Source organism: Amblyomma americanum, chromosome 1 (genome assembly GCF_052857255.1).
Source record: "Amblyomma americanum isolate KBUSLIRL-KWMA chromosome 1, ASM5285725v1, whole genome shotgun sequence".
Taxonomy (NCBI): domain Eukaryota; kingdom Metazoa; phylum Arthropoda; class Arachnida; order Ixodida; family Ixodidae; genus Amblyomma; species Amblyomma americanum.
In genome coordinates this window covers 52,768,868-52,790,670 of record NC_135497.1, presented here as the reverse complement: position 1 = coordinate 52,790,670, position 21,803 = coordinate 52,768,868, and the positions used below count along the sequence as shown (strand labels likewise).

At 47.1% G+C, this 21,803-nt stretch overlaps 1 protein-coding gene across 1 annotated transcript in view; it reads right to left on the bottom strand.

The window, feature by feature from the left end:
* Positions 1–21,803, bottom strand: part of LOC144132771 (carboxy-terminal domain RNA polymerase II polypeptide A small phosphatase 1-like) — a 91,272-nt gene that overhangs the window by 29,319 nt on the left and 40,150 nt on the right. Inside the window, exon 4 of the mRNA XM_077665423.1 lies at positions 5,653–5,751. Coding sequence (XP_077521549.1) covers positions 5,653–5,751 — 99 coding nt within the window. The remainder of the gene's footprint in view (positions 1–5,652; positions 5,752–21,803) is intronic.

Below are 21,803 nucleotides of genomic sequence, written 5' to 3'. Positions count from 1 at the left end.
GGTACAATCTCAATGGCTTGCCCCGAAAAGAGCATGCATTCACTCCGCACTTGTAACGAGCAAAACTTCAAATATGCATACGGCAAACCAAATGAAAAGAATTCTTTCGTCAGAGGGTCGATTTCTGTGCCTTATCAGGCTGACCGCACAATTCACCAGCCGCAATAAAATTACTCTCTTGTAAAGAATTTGAATATTTAGCTTTTGCACGTTAATTGCAGTATAACAAGCTACATAGCTATAAAATGTAATATGTCAGCATTCCTTCAAGTGATGAACACCGTGACGCACGTGAAAGCGAGGCTTGTTTCATCTCAGTTCAGCAACAAATACGTAGTTACCACCTAAAAAACGGCGATCAATTTTACTTGCGAATTATTAAGTGCATTAGTTCTTCCCAGCTTTACTATCACTGCCTTTACACAACCTCGCACCTGTGTCAGTCAGAAGTCCATTGACACAGCCTCAAAACACGAGAAATCTACACTTTCAGTGTAAACAGGTGAAAATAGTTCACGTGACAAACGAGAAAGATTTCTCATTGGATAAATGCCTGTCAGCAGAGACGACATACTATGATCAGCTGCTCATCTATCAAGGGCCAGCGATGCTCGCCCGTGGCAAACATTACCATCCCTCTGCGATGTAACATCAGCAACATGTCCACTCTCATGCAGCGCGATTCCCTTGCGCATGCTTTCGCTGCAAAATTAACTGTACAGTATGCCCACGGGCAGCAAATGACGCTTGCGCATCTCTGTCAAACTTGCAGTGGAAGCGGGAAGCCGCAGCGAGTGGCCCACCTACGGTTCCAACAGCAGCCACTAGGAGAGAGAGAGAGAAAGACGAATGGAAAGGCAGCATTTATCCAATGAGAAATCTTTCTCATTTGTTTATCATGTGAACTATTTTTGCCCGTTTACACTGAAAGTGTAGATTTGTCGTGTTCTGAGGCAAATAGCAAAATGTATGGCTATATCGTCCAAAAATTAGCAGTCACATCCGATAGATCGAACTTCGGGCAATACCGGGCGACTCAAGAAGCTGGCTCTCCCTCAGCACATCTCCGAAGGTTAGCTTTTCTGCATGGACTTGTGGGTGCTATTGGTGCTACGTAGCACGCGCAGACCAATGATGACGTGGATTTTCCGTGATGTAGGCACTGGGCGCGTACCCAGCCAACCAGGGTCCATATTCAGAGTTTGTGTCATAATAAAAAGAGTCATAATCTGCCGTAGCGGCTACACGATTGGTTGAAATGCCGGAAGCGGATGTGGTGGTTCGGATGCAGCGAAAAGGGTCGAAGAGGTCTGACGGTGACGTCAGACACATAGCGTATGCTCTTCCAGCAGCAGATGCTCGAAGACAGACAACATGGCGGTGCGCTCTGAAGTGCAGCCTCTCGCTTCGGAGTGAACTCTTCGGAGTTACTGCGTTTTTCGGCCCGTGAACTGGCTATAAACTGGGTACGGAATTTTCGCTTCATCTTACCTTGCCTAAACAAATTGGATGCCCAATAAATTTGGCCTGTTTTTTTATTTTGCTGGACGATTCGGTACCTTCTTGGCCTAACGAGCACCGGTTTGTTGTAGAAATTGTTCTCTTCATTAAAACCGTATGGCACCACTATCACTGGAGTTATCTCGCCTGCGTATATTGAATGATGTAACATAAATCATATTGACCGGCAAAATACTTGCGTTTACTGCACGCAAATGTGCATTTCCTATTCTAGAACTCTCTATTAGCTGTTTAAGCAACCTGCATCATGCCCATGTGTAATGTCTGCAGCGTGAAACCACTCATGTGCGCGGATGATCAGTCGCCAGCGACGTGCTGCTACACCGACGCATTTTACATGCCAGAGGTGGTTTTTCGGCAGCCGCGGTAGTGTGTCTCTGCATTGAGCTCACGAGTTAGCTTGCAAGTTAGTTATCAGGAGTCAGTCTGGGCATGCCTGCACTTCGTACCGTGGCGAACATATGAAAACTTCGTCTGCGAAGTCTCCCAACGCATCTATGAAGAGAAACACAGCAAGATTTTTTTAGCTCATCCCTTTTATATATAGGCAGCAGAAAAATTTAAAACCTATCAGCGGCATCTCGCGGTTCTTGGAGTGCCTGCATAAAGGAATGAAAAGCGTAAATTACCGTCTGCAGCAACTCATGTTCAGCGATGTTGCAGGTGGCAATTCGTCACGGCATCTTGGTTCAACACGGCACGGAGCACGCATTCTGCAGAGAGTGAGTGCATGCCACAAATTTTCCTCTCTGTTCCCTTTTACCCTCAAGATAAATCTAAAACACAGTGTTGTACGAACATGCTAGCTACCTTGTATTCACCATTGCTGATCGACGGCTGTAGCGGCCGCCTTCTTTCCCTGAAAAGCCATGCTTAGTTGTGTACAATATTTTCTTTTTTAAGTACACCTCCGGCCTTTACGGTGCAGAAAAAGGTATCTGAGCTATTGTTTCTATTTGTTGAAGTCCACTGGGCAAATAAAGAACTTTCTATATTACCCCTTTACAGTGGAATCCGATGGGCAACTCAACTTGTGGCTGCATGTTTCTTCTCTCGCATTGGTCTCGTTCCATTTGTTGGCAAAGAGCAAAAGAGCCGTTGGACGTTTCCCTGCTGCAATCACACTGCAGTGACATCCTGCCGCTGCCCACAATCTCAAATGAACAGACATCTGAACAGACATCCGCTTCTGGCGTTTTGACCAATCAGGTGCGGCCACTGTGACAGATTGTGGCGCTTTTTATTCTGACACAAACTCTGAATAAAGCCCTAGAATAAGTGTCTTCAGCACGTTGAGTCAGTTGTACCCGCGTTGTGATGCAGTTCACACGTTCGGTGCATTGTGTGCCAGTGGGAATTTCACACGTTTTTTGTTGTCTGTGTGCATGCGCGATGGCAGCCACGAAACAGCAGAACTTCCCGTTTTCCATGAAACTAGAAATAATCAAGCGAGTTGAACAAGCTGAGAAGAAATCCAAAGTTGTTCGCCACCAACATGGATGGGTCAACGAAGTTTTGACCACTTGTGATCGGAAAAAACACGTCTCTAGTCTCTACGATGCTTGAAGAATGTGCTTCCGGTGCTGGCAACCCACAGGTCCAATCAAAGAGCGTGGATAACCCGCGAACGTTTTCGCCAAATGGCTAAGACCTTGGAACGACGACTTGACAGGCCAAGGTCGCTATGAATCTGTTTCCACCGCTGCAGCGCTAAGCAACATTGCACTTCGCTTCCTGCCACCGAACGCAACATTGGTGCTTCAACCCTTGGACCAGGAGATAATCCACGTGATGAAGGTTGGTTTTAGGAAACATCTGACTGAACGGCCCCTTCAGAACCAGAGGACAAGAAGAGACCCAAAAATCGAAGTCTTAGGCACCCTATCTGTTCTAAGTGGGCCGTGGAATGATGTAAAGGAAACTATACAGATCTGCTTCCAGCATTTTGGTCTCTGCTCTCCCGGAGAAGACGAAGCAAATTCTTTGTCGGGTGAACTTGATGAAGGTGTCGCAAGTCTCGATTTGTGGAACCAGCTGTTGCTGGTGTTATTTGCGACGGGCAGCCGCAGGCGACATCGTCTCTACGGACGACGACACAGAGACCGCGGGACAGCTTCCGGACAACGACATCATTGCAGACGTCGCGGATAACAAAAACACCACTGAAGCGAATTGTGATGACGACTTAAAAGAACGTATGCCCCCGTGCTTCGACGTGCTCCGTGCGCTCAGCATGGTTCGTCGTTAATGTGCGTCGATAGAAAACTGCGGTCTCAGCTGTTCGGAGTCCACTGATAAACATTTAAAAATGTGTTCTCTCCGAGGCAATTAACATGAAGAAAAAAGAAATTCATGGCTATTTTGCTCAACAATCTGCGCATAACAAGTGGCTATCAAAGAAATTCATTTTTTTCATCTCACTATGCTTGTACGATGTTAAACTTACTGCCACTTTCATATCAAATTATATGTTATATCGAACTCGCATGCATATTTTTGCAAGTTCAATGTATGCAGCGCTCGTCTTTGTTTGTCTCGCTTGTCCTCGTTTTTCCGCGCCAACTTCTTCAGTATGCATTTCAACCAACTAGCCCAACTTTCTGCTCCCCTTCAATGTATGCAGGTTTGAGCGCATAACCAAATAAGGCGTAAAACACGATAGTTAGCCACACAGGGTTAACCCTAGCCGCCAGGAAAAGAAAGGAAAGCCAAGAAGTGGGCACGAGACAGGAAAGTTAAGAGAAGGGATAAGAAAGTGAGACTGAGGGGAGGATAGGAAAACCAAAGACCAACCACTGTTTCAGATGAAAACAACCTGTTGCTCAGAGCCTCTCGGAGACTGCACTTTTTTTTCCCAACAGTGCCCCAGACCAAAAATCTTTAGTATAAGCAAGACTGCGCTTTCCTTGACTTGAAGTTCCACCTGCAGTTCCTCCTTTTTGCGCTGTCCGCAGCACAGGTTTGGCAGCGCGCCAAGATACTGTGGGCCAATTATATCGGGGAGTTTATCTATTGAAGGGTGCTCAGGCAGGGGTGGATCGCTTGGCAGGGTGCAAAGACACTGTGCATCCTTGACAGAAGCGCCACTTGTGGTGGCTACATGCATGGGGTAACACTTGCATTCATGGGGGAATATATGAGTGTGTTCTTTTTACTTTTTTTTACACCGGTCCAGATATAATCGAATCCAGATGTGATTGTTTTTTTTGTTTTTTCTTTTTTTTCAATTTCATTATAAGTGAATTGCACTGTAGCTACCAATAAAATTTGGGGCATCTAGAGTGTTCATTACAGACTGAACATGCAAGGCCAATTCGGCTGACGCTGACTTTATGCTCAGATGCCTAAGTGGCATCATCATGGTCCGCCAGTCTCTTGCATCCAGCAGCTTCAGATCCCCAGGCATGCACTTGTCGAATCTGGCACTGCTGTCTCATCTTGCTGGCACCACAAGCTCGCTCGTCAGAATCCGCTCACCACGAAGATTTCATTCCATAACAAGACTGAGCTACTCTGAATCCTTACACAGCTGCTGCTAGCGCTGACATTCATGGCAACAAACACAAAATTCTCCTCCCGAGGACTGCTTCAGTGACCCATCTCTGAAATGGTAGCAAGTGAATGAGAGATTGGCACGTTAACAAGCGACACCCATCAGCCATGTGCTACCACATCTTTAAGTGGTGGAGGTGAAGCCACCCTCTTTGTACTATCAGCAATGAATGAAACACAAAAATAAAACAAGCGTCAACACAAAAACACCGAAATATTAGCTCCTGGAGAGCAAATACAAGCGAGGTTGATTAACACTTCTGTTAAAGAGTCTTTGCACCTTCGAAGTGAGATTACCCTCCGCTAGAGTCTTCGAACCTTCGAAGTGAAATTACCCTCCGCTAGTAGTAAACTTCCCCTAGCTAAGAGCTTCTTATTTTGCTGTCTGTAGCTGAACTGTATTGTTCGAATTTCATTTCTTGCTAATAGTACATCCATATTCATTGCTTGGTTATACAGAAAGCTAAGTATCCACCAGCAATTTCGCCTTCCCATGCCCAACTAAACCACATTAGAGGATAGCCACTGTCCGATGAGTGTCACGGTAGAGAAAGCACAAAATTTCCAACAGGTTTGTACCTTGACGTAGTTTCCCTGGTGGAAGACGCATGACTCCCGGAATAACCGCGCCCGGAAGACACCCCACTTGTCCAGTTGGTCCGCCACAGGATCGGCATACTGTAAGCACACATAAGAAGCAGCACCAGTCGGGTTACGCTCCCTACAGGACAAAGGCTTATCCCAATAACCTCCAATTTTCTGCATGACCACCCTCCCTCAAAACTTTCCTAATTGTACCTCCCCAAGTCTCTCTGCTGCACCATTGTGGTTCCCTTTAAGGTACGGACACATTGACAAGCAAAACACGCGCAGCACGCCGGCGGCGGCAAGCTGCTTGCCGCAAAACCCGGCGCGCAAAGGATGGGGCGAGGAGCCGTTTTCAGCGGCTTGCCGCGTGCCGCGGAGTGGGGAGACCAATGATGGGTGCCCGAATTAGTCACAAGGGGAGCTTCAGTGCCGCCACCTCTTAGCTCCTAGCAAAGTTACTTTCCAGGGCATCACCTCTCTGTTTTCCACATTACATGTACCACCCAAGATTTGAGGTCGTTCTGCAACTTGCGCTGCTCACCTTCTGTTCTTCAGTTTTACATGGTTTCAATTTCAACTGCTCAATGCAGTCCTTAACCCAATAATGCCCAGTGCTGCTCAGAAGCAACAGCTGAAATAGGCACTTTTTTCTCGCATACTACAACTGTGTTGACCAACCTGTTGCCATCTACTGTAAGGCAAGGCCACTTAAACTCTACAACTAAGACACAGACTGAATTCAGCCTCAGTCTTCAAAAGATGCGCTGAATGAGGTCAGTTGAGCAACCATCGCACATAGTGAGCGATATCAAGCTAGCATGACAGCCGGTCACTGCACGGCTCCAAACATCTTATTTCAATCACATCAGAAAAGAGAACCTGCGAATGGCATATAAATAGCCTAGCAATGCACTGTAAATGTGTTACCAAAGAGCAAGAAGGGGCGGGGCGTTCCTCAGGAGCAGCATTGGGCACTTATAGCTGCTCAACTACTAGGAAGGTATGCTGCCTACGATTTATTGCATCGGACTCCAACGCAAAGCTACAAATTTTTAGTCTTCTATGTTACTTGTAAGCACTGTGCATTACTCACTTCTAAATGAACCCATGAGACAAAGAAAATACATCACAGATAAAGAAAGACATTTCAGACAGCGGTTCCGGTGATTCTCAGTAAGATGCAACATACAAGCTTCACTCACAAACACGTATCGGAAGTTGAAATTTATGCTCATGTACAGTCGAACCCACTTATAACGACCCCAGTTTTAACAATATATCGGTTACAACAATGAAAAGCTGCTGCCCCGTCCAATTTTTATGTTTTCTATGGTAAAATAACCCGCTTACTACAATGCCCCCATGCCGCATTATCGGTTATAACGATGAACTTTGGCTCCTGAGTGCTCGTGCCAAAAGGTAATGAAATGCGAAATCCTTGAAAAGAAAAAAAATTCCAGCCACTGCACCCTCCCCGTGCACTCACACAGTAGAACCTGTTTTCCTGCTTTCTCCGCATCACCAGCCTCGCGCACCTCACTCCCGTTGCCCTTCTGCCCCTCCGGACACAAATAGGCTGCGCCCACAGCTCTACGCCGAGCCAGCCTCCGAAACACAAATGGACCTCGCCAAAGTGCCAACAGCGCTGATCTGCTCACTCACCCCTCATTCTGCGCAGTTTTGCCAACGGATTTGGTAGTTAGTGTTAGTTGATTCATCGTTCCTGGCCACGTGGTTTCTCCCTCTCGTTTGAATCGCCACAGAAACGGAAGATGGCTGATCCACACGCTGATTATCGGACGATGCTATGGTGAAAAGAAAGCGCACAACTATCGATTTGGAGACTAAGTGCAGTACCGTGAATGGCTACAAAGACTAAGAAAGTGTGGGACTTGGTTAAGAACTACGTACTATCACAGCCCACGGTCATCCGCTCCGCTGAGAAGTTAAAGTGCTGGCTGACGATGGGCGCAAACGTGTTCAACAAGGTGCCTATAAGACGGTGGAGGATGCCCTCTACGAGTGATCTCTTGGTGCCTGTGCCCAGAACTTGCCTATCACCGGGCCGATTCTGGCCACAAAGGCAAAGCAGTTTGCCCTGCTGATTAACAATGTGGTCCTCCAGCCAGGTGGCGGCTGGATACAACGCTTCAAAGAGAGCGCCATGGAGAAGGATGTCTGCAAGCTTCGCGTGAGGTAAGCAAGGCTTACGTACATGTGGTTTTCTAGTGCAAGCCAGTGATAAGTACATGGCAAGATGCTCGTGGCGATTTCACCCCAGCGTGTCTTCGAGATTTCTCAAGCTGAGAGGCGGCCGCGCCAACCTTTTCGTATTTTTTACAAGGCCCCTTTCGAGGCCATCAAAACGATGCCTCGGCGGAGCTCGCATGTCAATTGCCATCCGTGATCCCTGTTTGCAGTTATGCTTTTTTTCGTGCAACCCGTTTAAAACAATTATTGGTTATAACAATGGAAATTTCGTGGCACTTAAATATTGTTATAAGTGGACTCGACTGTAGTAGTTGAAGGAAGAGCAGCTGCTCTGCAGATTGCGCTGTGTTCATGTGTGATGCAAGAGACAGGAAATTGAAAATAAACTTTGGAAAGAAAAGATTTCCCAAGAGACACAGCCTACAATCTTAAGCTATAAAAATATAATTTTGCCACTATTTTGGAAAGAAACCACTAATAAAGCATGCCTGACATCAGGAGCTGCATTCTGGAAGTGTCCACTAAGCATACATATCTAAAGAATAGGTTTGGCTTTAAAAGGAAACATCAGAACGTATCAATCGCGTAGAGGCTCCCACCAAATTTAAATCAAGCATAGCCGCCTGTTCCTGCTTTTAAATGCTTTAATATAAATCATAAGCAGTTGCTGCACCTATAGCAACTTTTTTTTAATATTCACTTTTAACTACAATCATTGATCTAATGGCAAGTGCAGCTTCAGCTGAGATGATGCAACAGGAAAGACTGGTCATAATGTGTCACATGTAGAGGTGGGCAAATGCCTTCATATCTACTTTTCCTCCCTCACCCTCACTTTTGAATTCATAGCTGTCCCTCACCCTCGCCCTCATTTTGAAAAGTTATCCAGCCCTCCGTCACCCTCACATCGTCGGCCCTCCCTCACCCTCACTAACAGTCATTTTAAAATTCAAGTTATATTTTCTAGTCTGCAACTTAGAGATATTACTGAGTAATATACATACAAGACAAGCCCTGAAGGCACTATTGGACGAGAGGCTAGATGCTTATACTGTTGCGTGTGTGCATGTACGTGTGTCTGAGCTGTTTGAGCTAATACGCGAGACAAAACCGAAACAGTTGAGCCTAAAATATCACTCTGCCTTTACTTCTGGCACGTACTGCATGCATACATGTGCACTGCACTTCTAACATTTCATTGTTATCTATATATATATATATATATATATATATATATATATATATATATATATATATATATATATATATATATATATATATATATATATATTAGCAGACAAGGTAAATGAAGTGAGGGGCTCGTTTTCACAAACATATTAAGGAAGCTAACAGTCACCGAAAGCAAGCTGCATAGGGGAATTTTTCTTTTTTTTAATATAATATCTAGTGCCAATGAATTAATTTTTTTTAAAGAAAATTACTTATAAAGCAGCAGAAAAAACAACCATGCCGCCGGTGGGATCCGAACCCACGACCTCCGAATATCGCGTCCGGTGCTCTTACCACTGAGCTACGGCGACGGCTGTCCAATCTGCTGCTTTCGTGGGTGCTTATGTTTTCCGTGTAAGCGAACCTTGAGAGTGTTCACCAGCGCCACCCTCGTCCATAGCGGTGGACGTAGCACGTCCTGTAATACCGCAAGTGTGACGTAGAACGTCATCTAACGGCGAGGGCGGAAACTGTGCGAGAGCCCTCTTATGCTACCTATGGCATCAAGACTGCCAGAACCGAGACCCCCGTTAAGCTATTAGCAGACAAGGTAAATGAAGTGAGGGGCTCGTTTTCACAAACATATTAAGGAAGCTAACAGTCACCCAAAGCAAGCTGCATAGGGGAATTTTTCTTTTTTTTAATTTAAAATCTAGTGCCAATGAATTAATTTTTTTTAAAGAAAATTACTTATAAAGCAGCAGAAAAAACAACCATGCCGCTGGTGGGATCCGAACCCACGACCTCCGAATATCGCGTCCGGTGCTCTTACCACTGAGCTACGGCGACGGCTGTCCAATCTGCTGCTTTCGTGGGTGCTTATGTTTTCCGTGTAAGCGAACCTTGAGAGTGTTCACCAGCGCCACCCTCGTCCATAGCGGTGGACGTAGCACGTCCTGTAATACCGCAAGTGTGACGTAGAACGTCATCTAACGGCGAGGGCGGAAACTGTGCGAGAGCCCTCTTATGCTACCTATGGCATCAAGACTGCCAGAACCGAGACCCCCGTTAAGCTATTAGCAGACAAGGTAAATGAAGTGAGGGGCTCGTTTTCACAAACATATTAAGGAAGCTAACAGTCACCGAAAGCAAGCTGCATAGGGGAATTTTTCTTTTTCTTAATTTAATATCTAGTGCCAATGAATTAATTTTTTTTAAAGAAAATTACTTATAAAGCAGCAGAAAAAACAACCATGCCGCCGGTGGGATCCGAACCCACGACCTCCGAATATCGCGTCCGGTGCTCTTACCACTGAGCTACGGCGACGGCTTCGGATCCCACCGGCGGCATGGTTGTTTTTTCTGCTGCTTTATAAGTAATTTTCTTTAAAAAAATTATTTCATTGGCACTAGATAATAAATTAAAAAAAAAGAAAAATTCTCCTATGCAGCTTGCTTTCGGTGACTGTTAGCTTCCTTAATATGTTTGTGAAAACGAGCCCCTCACTTCATTTACCTTGTCTGCTAATAGCTTAACGGGGGTCTCGGTTCTGGCAGTCTTGATGCCATAGGTAGCATAAGAGGGCTCTCGCCCAGTTTCCGCCCTCGCCGTTAGATGACGTTCTACGTCACACTTGCGGTATTACAGGACGTGCTACGTCCACCGCTATGGACGAGGGTGGCGCTGGTGAACACTCTCAAGGTTCGCTTACACGGAAAACATAAGCACCCATGAAAGCAGCAGATTGGACAGCCGTCGCCGTAGCTCAGTGGTAAGAGCACCGGACGCGATATTCGGAGGTCGTGGGTTCGGATCCCACCGGCGGCATGGTTGTTTTTTCTGCTGCTTTATAGGTAATTATCTTTAAAAAAAATAATTCATTGGCACTAGATATTAAATTAAAAAAAGAAAAATTCCCCTATGCAGCTTGCTTTCGGTGACTGTTAGCTTCCTTAATATATATATATATATATATATATATATATATATATATATATATATATATATATATATATATATATATTCCTTCTACTGCAATCCCCACTGGGGAGTTTAGCAGGGTGGGATACAGATAAGTAAACAACGTAATAATTCAGGCAATGAACACAAGAACAAAGTGGAATAACTAGCTTGAAAGATTTGGAAAATAAGCATAGACAACACATTTTAAAAAATACTGGAAAGAAATGTCAGCATACATGAGTTTGAAACTTGGTCATCGGTTAGGACATTCCATTCAATTACTGTTCGTGGAAAGAATACTTTAAACGGTTATTACGCGTAGTAAATGGCGTTACTGTGCAGCTATGCCGTTGCTCAGTGGCATAACCAGATGAAAAAGAAATTACTTTCGTGAGACCTGTCTTATAGTGGCCGCTAATAGGTTGAAAGAGGAATTTTAGTCATGGCACCCGGTTTATTTGCGTTAATGTTGGCAAGCCCGCTTTAGTAACGGGTTCTGTCACTGACGTACGTTCAAATCCATTTCTATCTTGTTAGAGTAAGTTCTAGTGAAAGGATCCCAAATAAAGCATGCATAGTCAAGTATCGGCAGAATTACGGTTTCGTGTGCGAGCAATCGGACAGGTCATTAGTGATCAAGAGTCCAAGATACTTATAATGTATCTCGAGATAAGCTCAAGAAAAGACTCGATAGGGTGAATATTTAGGTTTCTTATCTAAAGCAGCATCTCCAGTAGTGAGCAGTACAGCTTTGTGGTTCGATATTCCATCTGCTATCTGGCAACTTGTTTTGACAGCAATGATCCGCCAGAAAAAAAGGAGGTCGAGCATTGATTGAGAATTGCCCTGACATATCTATTTTTTTTACAATTTGCAATAAGTAGAAGAAAAAAACCACTATCCAACATAGCTTCACCTTGGGGGTCATGGTTTTTAATTGGAAAATTTGTCTACTTCAGGCAAATTAAAATATCCTGACAGCATAATACGATTATCGGGTTTTAACATTTGTGCACAAATATTGTTTCAGTTCGTCTAATACGGAAACGGTAGAGCTGAGGGGTCTGTACATTGCTCCAATAATATATCTAACGTTTCCATAGTACCTTGTGCAAAAAATGCACTCTACATTGGGTACATCAGGCATCGGTAAAAGTCGCAGGGATGGTTTAAACCGAATGCTAACACCACTTCTACCATCACAATCCTTCCGGTACAAACTGCAGCCAGTGGTAACGAACTCACTGTCAAACACTGTATTGTTAAGCTAAGTTTGTCAAAACCGCTATTTCAGTGTCATACAAAAGCAAAAGAGCCTCTAACTCAGTTGACTTGTTTAGGACACTTCTGCAATTAACATTTAGTATTGTCAGGGTCTGAGATCTCTTAGTACGGAGCCAGTTTGATTTCTTTCTATCAACGCTTAACTTATCAGAGATTAGCTTTAAAGCTTGGAGCCCTCTTCCCTCTCTTGTTCAGAGCTTTTCCACAGTTATTTCCGCATTTCCTTAACTCGTTTATAAAAATCCTCAGCTAATGGTTTTGAGCCTTTTTGGTGCTTGGATTTTGAGCTGATTTTGGTGTTTTTGTATTAATGGCTCGATAGTGATATTGACATTTTTTCACGGAAGTTGAGCAGTTTCAATATGACTGGTCGTGCCTTATTTCCTTTTTACCTGAAGCAGGTCTGAAGCAGCGGCCAGCAGAACTGATTTTTTAGTGCCGTCGCTGCTTCGAATCCCGATCCCGCAGCTTTAATTTTTTTTTTTAGTCTCTTCCCCCGGAGCGGTGCCGGCTTTGCGCTGCAGTGAGGCTCTAATGCGGTCGCTTAAAATAAAACATTATTGATGCTATTTGAAAATCAAACGGCTCGCTAAAATGCAGCATTTGGGCTGAATAATAGCAATCACTAACTCCCCGAGTCTGGAGTGAATGACTCCTGTGGTTGCCATTTTAGTGCTCTAGGACTTCCAATACGCCGAAAAGTGATTGTCTGTCTGTCTGAAGCCTGCTTCTAGCACGTGGGCCACTTTGGTCACGTGACATTGTGACGTCATCACAAGCTGCCCACGGGTTGGAACTAAACTGCCTACCCTGGCAGTTCAAATAAATGATTAGTCGAGAGAGGTTACTCAGGAACAACACAGGTCTCACAAGCCCCACTGATGGCAGCACCTGCCTTCACAGGGCAGTGTCACGTAGCTTAACCACTGCACCTCTGCTCCAGGAGCGGAATCGGAACTTCCAGGTATCAATGAATATAGAGAATGACCAGTTCCACCGCAGTGCAAGTCTAAAATGATGTAATAACACGCAAATTTACATCTTATGATATATCAACTACAGTAAGCATCTTCAGGCCAAGCAACAACATAGAAAGTCAAGATAAACCATGCACAGCAGGACTAATGGTGCTAGCACACAATAATTCATGGTTAACCCACAAGCTAAACCACCCGTTATTTTTTTGCTTGCACGTCTACGTGTTACCCAAACGGTTGGTGTGAATTCCCTACCATGCTTGCTAGAAATTTGGTTCATATAATCAGGCGCACGATTTTGTGGTCACACGTCTCACCAAAAACAGAAAATAAACCAAGAGATGATCCTGTTATTTAAAAACCAGTACGACTTTTCTTTTTTAGCACGCCGTACAATGCAAGACCGAGTGAGCGATGATTCAGACCAAGGTGATTAAGCTCCTGCTTTGTTTTCATGGTAAGACTACAGTGGTCACCTTTACCTACCACACTGCAGCACCGCTTTCCTACACCGCAATTCCAGAGAAAATAGAAAAAAGAAAAATGACATGACTCTACTGAACTACTCAAAGCGTGAATGAAAAACGGCACACCAAAGCTGCCAACAGGGATTGATTTTACAGTGGAATTTCGTAAAAGCATTTATTGCGCTGCAGCCAATTCTGTGAAATCTTTAAAGACTTCATTCCGGCAAAGAAGGCCAAGAACTCGGAAATTCAACAGCCTTACTAGGTATAATTTCTACGTGTTTTACTCTACACTCTGATCATCCGACAGACACTGGGCTGATAATGAAAATGTTGACTGCGGTACTATGGTTCCCGCTGGACTGGCGGCCAATCGCACGGCCCGGCCAGTGGCCCCTTGCTGGCACACTATACAAGGTGTTTCTTCGAATACTTTACACAGTTTTTAAATATAGGGTGTTTGAGTTAGAAGAGCACTTTTTTCGGCGGTGTAGTACATCGTGCCGACGGAGAAGGTGTGCTGCACCTGCAATTAATGCTCGCCAGGTGTACCTCCAGAGTGCAGAAATTACGCCCTCCCCAGGAATCTTCACCCTAAGAAGTCGCGCTTTTAAATGAGGATTCATAATGGGCAGCACAGACAAAAGCGTTAGCCCGGAGTACGGTTCGGGCCACCACCCTCGCCCTCAAATAGTGAATTTTGCCCTCCCTCGCCTCACCATGTCTTTCCTTCCTCACCCTTGTCCACAAGAATTTTCATCCGTCCTTCCTCCCTCACTCTCACCCCACCGAGTGAAATCCTCATGAGGGTTCGCCCTCGTGAGGATGCCCATCTCTGTGACTCACTCGCCATCACCTCTGTGTTTCATGTTCCAATCAACACGCGTAGACCAAAGTGGATATGTCCACTTAGTGGCCACTTCCAGAATAAGCCCTAAATAAAAAGAAGAAACAAGCACTAAATAAATAGAAGAAACAATGGGACACGCAAAACTGATTTAGATGCAGCATGCTTTTTTTTTACATACACATGCATTCAGTTCACATGGATGTCAGTCATGGTGCTCAACATGTCTGTGCAGTTTTTGTCTGTCAGGCTGCTACACTTCACAATATCGCCTGTAATGATCGCATGAAATTAAATCTGCTAAGGTTTCTTTATGCTACATCAACATATTTTTGTATATAGGATTATTGATATATGAAACTATTCTGCGGTCTCCTTCAAATTCAGCATAACCACACCACGACAAACTATGCAGCTACACTACTTGACAGCTCAGAATGCTGCTCTGGGCTCAGGACTTACAGTGCAGTACAACACACACACACACACACACACACACACACACACACACACACACACACACACACACACACACACACACACACACACACACACACACACACACACACACACACACACACACACACACACACACACACACACACACACACACACACACACACACACACACACACACACACACACACACACACACACACACACACACACACACACACACACACACACACACACACACACACACACACACACACACACACACACACACACACACACACACACACACACACACACACACACACACACACACACACACACACACACACACACACACACACACACACACACACACACACACACACACACACACACACACACACACACACACACACACACACACACACACACACACACACACACACACACACACACACACACACACACACACACACACACACACACACACACACACACACACACACACACACACACACACACACACACACACACACACACACACACACACACACACACACACACACACACACACACACACACACACACACACACACACACACACACACACACACACACACACACACACACACACACACACACACACACACACACACACACACACACACACACACACACACACACACACACACACACACACACACACACACACACACACACACACACACACACACACACACACACACACACACACACACACACACACACACACACACACACACACACACACACACACACACACACACACACACACACACACACACACACACACACACACACACACACACACACACACACACACACACACACACACACACACACACACACACACACACACACACACACACACACACACACACACACACACACACACACACACACACACACACACACACACACACACACACACACACACACACACACACACACACACACACACACACACACACACACACACACACACACACACACACACACACACACACACACACACACACACACACACACACACACACACACACACACACACACACACACACACACACACACACACACACACACACACACACACACACACACACACACACACACACACACACACACACACACACACACACACACACACACACACACACACACACACACACACACACACACACACACACACACACACACACACACACACACACACACACACACACACACACACACACACACACACACACACACACACACACACACACACACACACACACACACACACACACACACACACACACACACACACACACACACACACACACACACACACACACACACACACACACACACACACACACACACACACACACACACACACACACACACACACACACACACAGAGAGAGAGAGAGAAGGAAAAATCACACTACAGCCATCACGAATGCATTCTGACTTGCTATGTGCGGGATTTCACATAGCCTTTGGTTTGTCTTCGTGGGCAGAATTGTGGAGTTTAACTCTTTCTCTACCGCGCCATAGGCGACCAGCACATTTGATCGACAATTTAAAAAAGCCTCCAAAAATTCATTTCGCCGCTTGCAGGCACGTTGTGCCATCTAGGTTGTTTCTATGGAACCAAGTTCATAATTGCAGCTTTTGTTTTTCGTTTGGAACATGAGGGGGCACCATGAAAAAAGAAACTTTGAACGGCCGCAGCAGCGTCAGCCGGCGAACATGGCGTCCGCGTCGCCGCCAGCTCCTCGAAAACGAAATCAGACACCGAGCGCTTCGGCTGCTGTTGGTTCCGGTTTTTATGATGAAAGCAGCGGTGATAAGTCAGACAACGATGTACAAATGTTCGATTCCGATTCCGACAGCGAGACTTCGTCTCAGGGGCCTGGAACTTCAGCGTGTATTCGCATGCAAGTTTTGTTTTCGTTCGCTCTGTTTTCTGCAGTGCATGCAGTTTGTAACTGATGAGAGTGGTTTATTTTTTGGTGTTTCCGGGCCTTCACAACATACGGCCAAGACAGTTTGCCAAATGCTCAAGGTCGCGTCTCATTTTTCAAGCAAGATGACGGCCAGGTGTTTATGTCGGCGCATCGCTGTGGAGCGGCGTTCGGAGATTCGCTCGACCTCTCGGCTTCTTCTTGATGTTCTTCACGGAGGAGGTGAAGACTGTACGAAAACACTAATAAGTATGCTTGGATGAAGTTTTTGGACAGGCGAACATACGCTAGGCGTGACGGCTCATGGGAAGAGGTGAATCCGTTGGCAAAGTTCATTGGAATCATCACACACATGGGAATTGTTGACCTGCCGCGACTATATCTCTATTGGAATGCAGAAATCATCTATTCTGGTCTTCAGCCATCAAATAACATTTAATAATAATAATAATAATTGGTTTTTCGGGGAAAGGAAATGGCGCAGTATCTGTCTCATATATCATTGGACACCTGGACCGCGCCGTAAGGGAAGGGATAAAGGAGGGAGTGAAAGAAGAAAGGAAGGAGAGGTGCCGTAGCGGAGGGCTCCGGAATAATTTCGACCACCTGGGGATCTTTAACGTGCACTGACATCGCACAGCACACGGGCGCCTTAGCGTTTTTCCTCCAAAATCAGTTTTTCGCTTTGGTTATTTTTCTGCACGTAACAGACACTGAGGATTCAGTGGCGGCTGCATCTATTGGCAAGACCTGGAAAGTGTCCTGGCTTTTGAACGACACCAATGAAAGTTCATCCATCCTGATGTTCCAGAGCTTGCCTAAAACGCCAAATTTGGTCAGCTGGCTTTCAGGAAGCAGCTCATTCAACAAATCTTAGAGTATGGATGAAGTAGAAATAGTCCACGCCCCCAATCCTCCCATAGAATCCATTCGTCACCAACCAAAAAAAAAGTGGAAAAATAAAGGAACTGCAAGCTCTACTATTAAGAACAAAATATGAACAAAGATGAAACGTTATGTGCAGCACCTCTCAAGTCTACCTCTGATTCACATATTCACGTGATTGCTTTTTCACAGTGGCACCACAGTCACGACCGCTGACTTGACCAGCTGTGGAAAGTGCAATAATTTTTCCTCAGAGCTGAAACTTGGAGGAAAGACAGCTATAAACATGTGAACCAGTTTGTATATTCCAGTTTTCCTCTAATGAAGTTCGTGCTTAGTGCAGCCGGTAATTTTTTGTTTTTTCTGTATACTTTTTTGCCACATTTGACTAATAAATATTGCCACACTGCGAGCGCCGCCATGCGGCCGAGCGGCATGACTGGGCTCGTGTGGGAGCGAAGAAGAGGACGTTCCCGTTCGAACGCGCGCTGCTGGGTTCCTGGCCTTCGGATTAACAAAAACCCTTTTTTTTTCGTGCCGCCCTACGTTTGTCGGCGACATTTTGGTGGAGCCGCTGGGTATCGTTCCATGAACGCTCACCCCGAGGGCAACTCTGACGCTGATCAGCGACACTTGGACACAACACCCGTCCACAAAGCGAGCCGCCGCCTGCGAGGCCTACAACCCGAGTTCGGCCAACTGACAGCGCCGGTAAGGGCCATGACATCCACCGCGGCTAGCCAGACAAGTCAGCACTCCGGGAGTGCCCCGCCATTTGTCCTTCACGCACCTCGATCGCCGCCACCGTTCCACGGGGACAGGTTCGAGGACGTCGAAGACTGGTTGGCCAGCTTTGACCGAGTGGCGAGTTTCAATGAGTGGGACGGCGAGCGCAAGCTGCGCAACGTCTACTTTGCGCTGCAGGACTCGGCCAAAACGTGGTTTGAGAACCACGAAGCTTCCTTTACCACCTGGGAGGCTTTTCGTCGAGAGCTGCTAACGACATTTACCAGCAGCGAAAGAAAAGAGAAAGCGGAAATCGCCCTGCGCTCGAGATCACAGCAGCCGAACGAGGGCGTCGCGATGTTCATCGAGGACATGACGCAACTGTTCAACCGGGCCGACCCTGCTATGCCCGAAGCCCAGAAGGTACGACACTTAATGCGTGGCGTAAAAGAGCAGCTGTTTGCCGGACTGGTCCGTGACCCGCCACGAACAGTGTCCGACTTCACCAAGGAGGCAATGGGTATCGAGCGCTCTTTACAGGAACGGGGCGCCCACTTCGGACGTCAGGCTACTGTAGCAGCCTCTTCCCAGTCCCAGTACACGCCTACGTCGCTGCCCGCCGAGGACCTTCGGGAACTTGTAAGAAGCCTGGTGCGCGAGGAACTGGCGAAACTTCGCTTTGAAGCTCCACAGGTCAGCGTCGCTGCCATTACGGACGTGGTCCGCGAAGAAATCCGACGAGTTGTGCAGTCACCCCCAGCTCCACACCCGGCGCCCTCCGTTATGACGTACAGCGAGGCGCTACGAAGTCCCGGGCCAGCGATGCGAGCCTTTTCCCCCATCGCTCCTGTGCAATACCTGCAGGAGCCAATCGCAACAGCACCCTCCGTGCGGCAGGAGTTCAGGCCCCCCGTGAGCAAAGCGCACGTTTGGCGTACGCCAAACAATCGGCCGCTCTGTTACCACTGCGGAGAGCCTGGCCATATCCTCCGCCACTGCCCCTACCGCAGGACGGGTTTAAGGGGGTTTTCACCTGACTCACCTCGACCACGCTACGGTGAAAGACCACGGGATATCGAACAGTACTTGGCTGAAAACGTGCAATCTTCGACCTCGCAGCGACGCCAGTCCCGATCGCCATCCCCAAGGCGGTTCTCTTCGCCCGGCCGCCCGTCATCCTCTGGCCAGTTCAGAGGTACGTCCCCACGCCGGGAAAACTGAAGACGGCGTCCTCTGGGGGTAGGACCGCCGCTGCCGCAGACAGTGAACAGCCTCCATCCGACGATTTTATGCGACGACCCCACCCGCCGACCTTAAAGACGATCCCACCGCCGACCTCACCGACAACCTCAGCGACGACCCCATCGACGACGGCACCAAAAACCTCGCCGGCAAATTGTCAAACAATTGTTTCCGCCGCCGAAATTCTTGTTGCCGCCGATGGCTATGACGTATCTGCACTCGTCGATACCGGAGCCGACTTTTCTGTCATGAGTAGTAACCTAGCCGCAACCCTCAGAAAGGCTCTAACACCTTGGCATGGGCCGCAGATACGCACAGCTGGTTGCCATGTGGTAACGCCGGTTGGCGTCTGCACCAGCCGTATAAAGATCCGCGGTGCAACTTTCACAGGCTCCTTCGCCGTGCTACGAGAGTGCTCTAAAGAACTGATTCTCGGCATGGACTTCCTTAAAGAGTATGGGGCGGTCATCAACCTGCATGAGCAATTGGTGTCGTTTTCGACACAGCGAGCCGTTGATACCGACCCCGAGCCGCACAGAGCACCATTACGCATCTCTGATGACCACACAACGATACCGCCGAGAGCAAGCAAGTTTGTCACAGTCCAGTGTGATACCAGCTCCGGTACTCGGGGCACTGCCGAAGCGAATATGTCGCTGCTACTGTCTCGGCAAGTTTGCGTTGCTCGCGCCCTTGTCGACCTTGTTCACGCGCGTACCACGCTCTTAGTGACAAACCTTAGTTGTGAACCCCAACATTTGACGAAAAACACGGTGATTGCCCATTTTGAAGAACTTGGCGAACATGCCGGCCAATGTGCCTTATCAACAACGGCTCCCGAAATAGCCGAACAGGACACTGCAACAGCCATTAGGACCGACGTGAACCCTGACCTTCTGACCAATCAGAAACGCCGCGTGGAAAGCCTTATTGACTCTTTCCGCAACTGTTTTGCATCAACATCCAAGGTTCGCCAGACGCCAATAACTAAGCACCGTATTATCGTCGACAGTGACCAGAGACCGCTATGTCAGCGTCCTTATCGTGTTTCGTCGAAGGAGCGCGATGCTATCCGCCGCCAAGTTGCCGAAATGCTCCACGACGACGTCATACAACCATCGACGAGCCCCTGGGCGTCACCTGTTGTTCTCGTCGCAAAGAAGGACGGCAGCCTACGGTTCTGTGTAGATTATAGACGCCTCAATAACGTTACCAAAAAAGATGTCTATCCACTGCCGCGCATTGATGACTCATTAGACCGCCTCCGCCATGCTACCTACTTTTCGTCACTCGACCTTCGTAGCGGTTATTGGCAAATCGAGGTCGACGAACGTGACCGAGAAAAGACCGCCTTCGTTACTCCTGACGGACTGTACGAATTTAAGGTGCTTCCTTTAGGCTTGTGTTCAGACCCTGCGACGTTCCAACGTATGATGGACACCGTACTAACTGACCTGAAGTGGCAGTCCTGCCTTGTCTATCTCAACGACGTCGTGATTTTCTCCGACACGTTCGAGGAGCACCTGAAACGTTTGCGTGCCGTCTTCGAAGCAATTCGTTCTGCGGGTTTGTCTCTCAAGCCTGAGAAGTGCCACTTCGCATTTCGGGAGCTCAAGTTTCTTGGCCACATTGTGAGCGCTCAGGGCGTTAGCCCCGACCCAGAAAAGACCGCCGCCGTTGCTGCATTTCCCCAGCCAACAGATAAACGAAGCTTGCGGCGTTTCCTGGGGCTTTGCGCCTATTATCGGAGATTCGTTCAAAACTTCTCCAAGCTCGCAGAGCCGCTGACTCGCCTGACAAAAGACTCTGAACCCTTTTTCTGGGGCCAAGATCAGGAAAAAGCTTTCATAGAGCTTAAGGCCCGCCTCCAATCTACGCCTATCCTTGCCCACTTCGACGAGCAGGCCGACACGGAACTGCACACAGATGCCAGCAATGTGGGCC